The 8,729-nt window shown below is 47.7% G+C and overlaps 1 protein-coding gene across 1 annotated transcript in view; it reads left to right on the top strand.

Moving 5' to 3' along the window:
* Positions 1 to 274: 274 nt before the first annotated feature.
* KLHL4 (kelch like family member 4) overlaps positions 275 to 8,729 on the top strand; it is a 140,858-nt gene continuing 132,403 nt past the window's right edge. The window contains exon 1 of the mRNA XM_075323068.1: positions 275 to 922. Coding sequence (XP_075179183.1) covers positions 504 to 922 — 419 coding nt within the window. The 5' untranslated portion in view covers positions 275 to 503. The remainder of the gene's footprint in view (positions 923 to 8,729) is intronic.

Genomic DNA, 8,729 nt, shown 5'->3' with positions numbered 1-8,729 from the left:
CTCCAGGCTGGTGCTGGGGGTGTGAACAGTGTCCTATGCTCCAGGCTAGTGCTGGGGGTGTGAACAGTGTCCTTTGCTCCAGGCTGGTGCTGGGGGTGTGAACAGTGTCCTTTGCTCCAGGCTGGTGCTGGGGGTGTGAACAGTGTCCTATGCTCCAGGCTAGTGCTGGGGGTGTGAACAGTGCCCTATGCTCCAGGCTGGTCCTCTGCTGCATTGTGCTGCCTTCATTTGCAGCCTGGCTCTCTGGAGATCATGTGCCTGTGTGTGTGCTGGAGCCAGCAGATGACTGCTGTTGCTGGCTGCTGCTTTCCTGTGCTAAGCTGATTTACTTGTTAGGTCTGACCTCATCATCCTGTCAGTGTGGAATCCCACCTCCACAGTTAGCAGAGCCTGGGCTGGAGCAGCATGCAGCAGTGCAGGGCTCCTCGGCTGCTCGTGCTCTGAACACTGGAGGAGAAGCTGCAGACACATTCTACCTGCTTTATTCTTTGCAAAAAAGGAAAATGTCAGTGTCTGGGAAAAAGGAGTTTGATGTGAAGCAGATCCTCCGGCTGCGCTGGAGGTGGTTCAGCCACCCCTCACAAGGGTCTCCAGGATCTGGGGGGTGCCTGCAGCAGGAAGGATATGAGCACAGGGGGACTCCGGTTCACAATAGGCTCAAAAACCATTCCCGGGACAGGAATGGACTAAAGAAGAACAGCAGCCCTGTCCACAACATCCTGGCACCGGTGCCAGGTCCAACCCCGGTCCACCAGCGATCCATCCCGTCCTGGCACCAACAGAACCTGATAGAACATCTGCAAGTGAGCGAGGACATCCCCAAACCCAACAGTACGGAAGAAAAGCGGAGGAAAGAAGAGGGCACCCAGGTCCAGGAGGTCCCCATCCCCCCCCAGGAGAGCAGGGAGCAGTCCGCGGACAGGTAGGCACTGATGTATGTGCAAGACAATGTGACTGGTGTACTCACTACTATGTGCAAGACAATGGGACTGGTGTACTCACTACTATGTGCAAGACAATGGGACTGGTGTACTCACTACTATGTGCAAGACAATGAGACTGGTGTACTCACTACTATGTGCAAGACAATGGGACTGGTGTACTCACTACTATGTGCAAGACAATGGGACTGGTGTACTCACTACTATGTGCAAGACAATGGGACTGGTGTACTCACTACTATGTGCAAGACAATGGGACTGGTGTACTCACTACTATGTGCAAGACAATGGGACTGGTGTACTCACTACTATGTGCAAGACAATGGGACTGGTGTACTCACTACTATGTGCAAGACAATGAGACTGGTGTACTCACTACTATGTGCAAGACAATGGGACTGGTGTACTCACTACTATGTGCAAGACAATGGGACTGGTGTACTCACTACTATGTGCAAGACAATGGGACTGGTGTACTCACTACTATGTGCAAGACAATGGGACTGGTGTACTCACTACTATGTGCAAGACAATGGGACTGGTGTACTCACTACTATGTGCAAGACAATGAGACTGGTGTACTCACTACTATGTGCAAGACAATGGGACTGGTGTACTCACTACTATGTGCAAGACAATGGGACTGGTGTACTCACTACTATGTGCAAGACAATGGGACTGGTGTACTCACTACTATGTGCAAGACAATGGGACTGGTGTACTCACTACTGCCTCTGCTCCCGATACATTGCAGCCACTTTAGTTACATTCAGGTTCTATTTACATTTCAGCCACGTTCTATTTGTTGTCACTTTGTATCTTCTCCTTATTTTCTCCTCATTTTGCTTTGCTTCTTCCTATCTTATCTGTTCACCTTCGCTGCTCATAAGAATCACCCAACTCCTGTATCTGATCTGACCTCAGAAAAAGATGGAGGACAGACTGCCTGGAAATATTGGGCTCCTGGAATTCAGCTTTATATTGTTCTTCATCCATCAGCTCAACCTTGAGCCACGAGAGAAGACGCAACTTCTCTAGTGCTGCTGTATGTAAGCGGCACTCTGCTTCACATCCAGCGCAAGGTGTGAACAGTGTCCTTCCACAGAGCACAAACCTGCCAGCAGATCCTCAGCCCAGTGATTCCTAACGTGATATGATGCCAGGAGACTGGGGAGCAGGGTAGTGGGGATCACTCCCTACAGTCTGTCCTGTAGAAGATTGATCATCTGTACTGTGTAAGGGCAGAAGGAAAGAATGAGAGACATTTCACCCAAAGTGCATATATATATATATATATATATATATATATATGCGCAGTATAGACACAGGCTGGGAAGATATATTGTGGGTAAATCTAAAAATCTATGCAGATCTGGCAAAGCAAAGTCTAGTAGAAATGCCATGTGTGTGTGCACTATATCATTATATATATATGTACATACATACCTGCACCTTTTAGATAGTGCAAGAACTCTTATTCATTCGTTCTGCCCTTTTACACAGTAGGGATGATCAATCTACTACAGGACAGACTGTAGGGAGTAATCTCAGGACACTGCTCCCCGGTCCCCTGGCACAATATCACGTTAAAAATCATAATATATATATATATATATAATATATATATATATATATATATATATATATTTTATTTTTTTTTACATACACCAGTATACAGGACATGGGGTCAGGCAGGAAGCAGCCAAGACAATGGCTAAAGAAGTCTCAGTCTCTGCTCCAGACATTGGGGTTTCTCCTAAAGATGCGTTCATAAGTTTTGTAATTTTGAAGATTTGCTGTTAAATTTATCAAACAGTATTTGAAGCTGTTTTTGCTGCGGTTTCTAAGCAGATTCTGCTTCAAAATCTTATCCAAAAACTGTGTGATCATAAGAAGAGCTTCCACACATCATATTAAGAGTTAATATAGAACTTGAATAGAAACCAGTACAAAGTGTCCACCTCCTTCCTGCAATTGTATCTTTAGCTGTAGTTTGATTATACTGTCCTGGTCCTGACCATTGAGAACACAGAATCCCATACAATGCTTTGTTCATGTGCGGAGCTTGTATCGATGTCTCTACCTGGACATCAGGGATTGTGCTGCCAGATTATTCTAGATAAGGTTCTGTTCTTTATTAGTTGTTATTATTATCCGTGTATAAATGATCATATATATATATATATATATATATATATATATATATATATATATATATATATATATATATATATATATATATATAAAAAAATTTTAACCACTGTCACTAATCAGATCAGATTCAATGCTGAGACAACAGTGTTACTATATAATGAACTCCGGATGAAGGTTGGGTTGGTAGAATTTAATTAAAGTCTGTGGGGAAGCATTTCTTGTTTGCACACACATCTTCCTGTATCTCATTAAATCTCAGAATACAGTTCAGAGGAGATCAGGTGGGGAGGGTTAAATATGTATTAGAGTCCATAGAGAAATGGAAATGTAACGCACGCACAGCTTCTTTATACTGGGGTTGGCATCCGGGCGGACAAGGAAATGACTGTTTCCCATGTGCCATAGACGAGGATCAGCTGTAGTCTCCAAAAAAATCAATTACTCAGGGTCCTCAGTACAAGAGGGTCTAACTGTATTCCCCAATACAAGCAATGCTACAGCAATACTCTGACTGATGTATGCAGTGTAGCCTAGGAATAGCAGGGTACTTTCAGGCTGGGTCGGTACTTTCTGGCTGGGGCGGTACTTTCTGGCTGGGGCGGTACTTTCTGGCTGGGGCGGTACTTTCTGGCTGCAGTGGTACTTTCTGGCTGCGGCGGTACTTTCTGGCTGGAGCGGTACTTTCTGGCTGGGACGGTACTTTCTGGCTGGGGCGGTACTTTCTGGCTGGGGCGGTACTTTCTGGCTGGGGCGGTACTTTCTGGCTGGGGCGGTACTTTCTGGCTGGGGCGGTACTTTCTGGCTGGGGCGGTACTTTCTGGCTGGGGCGGTACTTTCTGGCTGGGGCGGTACTTTCTGGCTGGAGCGGTACTTTCTGGCTGGGGCGGTACTTTCTGGCTGGGGCGGTACTTTCTGGCTGTGGCGGTACTTTCTGTCAGTGATGGCACTTTGAGGCTGCAGTGGTAGTTTCTAGCTGTGATGGTACTTAGCATCTGTGGTGCTACTTTTTGGCTGCGTGGTACATTTTGGCTGCAGTGGTATTTTGTGGCTGCAGTGGTAGTTTGTGGCTACGGTGGTACTTTGCAGCTGTTATGGCACTTTGTGGTTGCGTGGTACTTTGTAGTTGTATGGTACTTTGCGGCTGTGATGGTACTTTGCGGCTGCGGTGGTAGTCTGCAGCTGTGGTGGTACTCTGCGACTGTGGTAGTACTTTGTGGTTGCGTGGTACTTTTTGGCTGCAATGGTATTTTGTAGTTGTGTGGTACTTTTTTAGCTGTGGTGGTACTCTGCGGCTGTGGTCGTACTCTGCGGCTGCGGGGGTACTTTGTGGTTGCTTGATATTTTGTGGCTACCGTGGTACTCTGAGGCTGTGGCGGTACTCTGAGGCTGTGGTGGTACTCTGCGGCTGTGGTCGTACTCTGCGGCTGCGGGGGTACTTTGCTGCTGTAGTGGTACTTTGTGGTTGCTTGATATTTTGTGGCTACCGTGGTACTCTGCGGCTGTGGGGGTAAGTTTTGGCTGCAGTAATGCTCAACTACCTACATTCCTATTATAGGGGTTATTGGACACTGTTGTGGGGTCAGTATGGGGGAGCGATGTGAATAACGTATATGCCATTATTTGATCCCCATATGGTGACAGCATTGTGGCACTCTGGGCTTCGCAGCGCTCTGTCTTTTGGGTATGGTATAACTATATTCCAGTATATAATGTATAGCGCTACTATTTGGACATTATATGACGGTATTTGCGCAGGATATGATTACAGTTCTTAAGTCTGTCAGACAGTATTGTGTGGACATTGTGTGGCTCCTTTATTGCAATGATGGATGGAATTGTTATTTAAGCAGTTTTTGGTAGAATTAGATACAAATTAATTAGCATTATTCTACATAAATGTATATATTTTTCCTTATTTTCTTATTTTTGCACAAGTTCCTCTTTTCTGTCCTCGAGGTGTTTCTCCCCAAAAGTTTTGCTCATAAACCTTTGTCTTATAATGAGAAAACAAATTCCTAGAACCAAGAACAGCAGCGTGTGCAGATATCAGTGTCACGAAGGATCCGAACTCCTCCTGAAATACTAATGTGCTCCATTCTGGACTCTCCATGTCGGATACGGGCAGGTGAACCCTCATCTGCTGGGACACTGCTTCATTAGTGACCATCATATTTTTTTTTTTTTTCTAAATCAATTGTTCACATGACAAAAATGAAAATATGAACCTTTGTCATTATCTGATTAGAGAAATCTTTTTTTTTTTTTTCTCCTCCTGGATTGAGCTTTCATTCTCAATATTCCCAATTCACAGGTAAAATGTGATCTCAGTGGATACATTGTTCCCATTATTGAGATAGGAGATGGCAGTTGGTGCTCATTAAGTTGTATGGAGGTGGAGGCAGACATAGATATTGTGCGCCAAGTTCTTCTGAAATGGTAGTTGCACGAACCTCAGGGGTTGATATAATGAGGCTTATTCACATAAGTAAAGTTGTGATAAAAGTCACAAACATTTTGTGCAAATTAACCCTATTCTCCCTAACTCATTGTTAAATACGTCGCTTATAGAATGGAAACTAACGTTAAGTGCAGATGTAAAATTAATCAATCCTTAAATAATTGTCACTAAAACCTCAGCTTTACATGTCATTCTGTACTTTGCTACATTTTCTCTCTGTTAAAAAACTGACCAGGACCTCCAAACAGAAGACAAGTGTGAACAGGGGCAAGACTAAAAGATGAGCTGCACACAGAAATGCTATAATATGCAAACATTGAATATAGGAATTTAGAACTGCATCACTGCTACTGAAACTATGAAATGAGATACTTCACGCACAAATTGGCCAATTCATGAGAGCCCAACAGCCAGCGACAAGGCGTATCTCTTTGTTGGGACCCTAAACTAATATCATAACCTAATATCATGCCTCTCGCGGGCTGAAAGCCTACAATTATATGAGAAGGCAGGACCCAACTTAATGATGAATCAGTCAGTTCTATATACATTTAATTATAAATAATGAAGATCTAAAATAGATTTTTGTTCACAATTCATAAAGGCAACCTGTCAGTTGATCCTTGCTGCAATAACCTATGGGCAATATGAACCCGAGCCTGGTGTGTTTTCTCTCTGAAATGACAGAGTCCATACAGTACTTAGTAGATCTGGGCCAGAGACCATAGGCAGAGATGGGACTAGTCCAGAATCACCCACAACCCGCTGATACATTGTTGCAAACTGAGATGTCAGTGGAGATTGCTGGCCACTGCTGTGTTCAGTTTACAGAATATTGACTACAAATATTACAAATGTAGCAAACTGTCACCGGGGAGCAAAAATAGATCAAGATGGTATTCCTCAGCCTAGGAAAGTGCAGGAGACTGTGCGATTCATTGACAGCAAGCAGAGATCCTAAGAGAGAAAGTGAAATTCATTGTTGTTGAAATCTATTATTAAAGTTTATTCGCATAATAATGGAAAACCCGTTTATTGGTTCTTGTACCGGGGAAATTGGAAACAGGAAGTTTCTTGTAACATTAAGGAATAGATCCGACCGGCGCTGATCCCTCCGCAGGAAAACGTGTCGGGGTCAGAGGATCTTGTCAAGGAGAATAAAAGCTTTGGCTGCTGCGATGCTTCGGTCTGATAGAAGTGTCTGCCTTGTGTAGATAAGGACAAGGAACGTTACAAAGCCATGGGCCGAGATCTGCACCCGATATTTACTATTAAAGGCGGAAAAACGTGCGGCGACCATCGAGGATTCCGGCAAAATAACCCGGATATTACACGTCTCATATCAGCTTCAATAACAACGGACTTGTGGAATGTTTCCAGACAAAAAATGAAACATTGTTTCATTTATGATTAGGAACTAAGGAAATTAGCTGCTTAATTGCAACGTTCGTGCCGGGAATCAGTTTTCTTTTGCTCTAAAACATCTAATGTTAAAATTACGCAACTTTACAAATAGATCTGGATTTACAATTTCCTTCCGTTTTGTGTCTACAGCACCTTATGTAGCGATAACTAGTAACGATGAGACTCTGATGCTGCAGTTTCTGCACCTAATATATAAATTCCGTTACTTGTGTTTTTTCATTGCATTTTTATCACGTTGTTTTTGACTCTGAGGTTCGTGTCTCTTTTTGTTATTTCATGTTTTATATAAAGCTGCTTTGTTTTTTATACCTCCTGGATTGTGGCTTTGACAAAACTTTATTGATACATATTTATTTGCAGATTACATATGTTTTTGATGCATGTACACAGAGAAAACATGTTCTTATTTTACCTGCAATTTTTCCGCATGAAATACAAGTCTATGGGGAAAATCTGCACAGAAAACTCAGCTTATCTGCAAGAGAAATTCACATGCTTCCTCACCCATCACCTGTCTCAGGTCTCCCTGGCCCGTCGCCTGTCCCCGGTCTCCCTCATCCATCGCCTGTCCCAGGTCTCCCTCATCCATCGCCTGTCCCCGGTCTCCCTCATCCATCGCCTGTCCCAGGTCTCCCTCGCCCGTCGCCTGTCCCCGGTCTCCCTCGCCCGTCGCCTTTCCCGGGTCTCCCTCGCCCGTCGCCTTTCCCGGGTCTCCCTCGCCCATCGCCTTTCCCGGGTCTCCCTCGCCCGTCGCCAGTCCCGGATCTCCCTCGCCCGTCGCCAGTCCCGGATCTCCCTCGCCCGTCGCCAGTCCCGGATCTCCCTTGCTCGTTGCCAGTCCCGGATCTCCCTTGCCCGTTGCCAGTCCCGGATCTCCGTCGCCTGTCCCAGGTCTCCCTCGCCCGTCGCCAGTCCCGGATCTCCCTCGCCCGTCGCCAGTCCCGGATCTCCCTTGCCCGTTGCCAGTCCCGGATCTCCGTCGCCTGTCCAAGGTCTCCCTCGCCCGTCCCAGGTCTCCCTCGCCCGTCGCCTTTCCCGGATCTCCGTCGGCTGTCCCGGGTCTCCCTCGCCCATCGCCTGTTCCGGGTCTCCCTCGCCTGTCCCGGATCTCCGTCGCTGGTCCCGGGTCTCCCTCGCCCGTCGCCTGTCCCGGGTCTCCCTCGCCTGTCCCGGGTCTCCCTCGCCTGTCCCGGGTCTCCCTCGCCTGTCCCGGGTCTCCCTCGCCTGTCCCGGGTCTCCCTCGCCCGTCGCCTGTCCTGGATCTCCGTCGCCTGTCCCGGGTCTCCCTCGCCCGTCGCCTGTCCCGGGTCTCCCTCGCCCGTCGCCTGTCCCGGATCTCCCTCGCCCGTCGCCTGTCCCGGGTCTCCGTCGCCCGTCGCCTGTCCCGGGTCTCCGTCGCCTGTCCTGGGTCTCCCTCGCCCGTCGCCTGTCCCGGGTCTCCCTCGCCTGTCCCGGGTCTCCCTCGCCTGTCCTGGGTCTCCCTCGCCCATCGCCTGTCTCGGGTCTCCGTCGCCTGTCCCGGGTCTCCCTCGCCCGTCGCCTGTCCCGGGTCTCCCTCGCCCGTCGCCTGTCCCGGGTCTCCCTAGCCCGTCGCCTGTCCCGGGTCTCCCTAGCCCGTCGCCTGTCCCGGGTCTCCCTAGCCCGTCGCCTGTCCCGGGTCTCCCTCGCCTGTCCTGGGTCTCCCTCGCCCATCGCCTGTCTCGGGTCTCCGTCGCCTGTCCCGGGTCTCCCTCGCCCGTCGCCTGTCCCGG

The sequence above is a fragment of the Anomaloglossus baeobatrachus genome, chromosome 9, assembly GCF_048569485.1.
Source record: "Anomaloglossus baeobatrachus isolate aAnoBae1 chromosome 9, aAnoBae1.hap1, whole genome shotgun sequence".
NCBI lineage: Eukaryota > Metazoa > Chordata > Amphibia > Anura > Aromobatidae > Anomaloglossus > Anomaloglossus baeobatrachus.
This window is presented reverse-complemented; position numbering and strand designations above follow the sequence as displayed.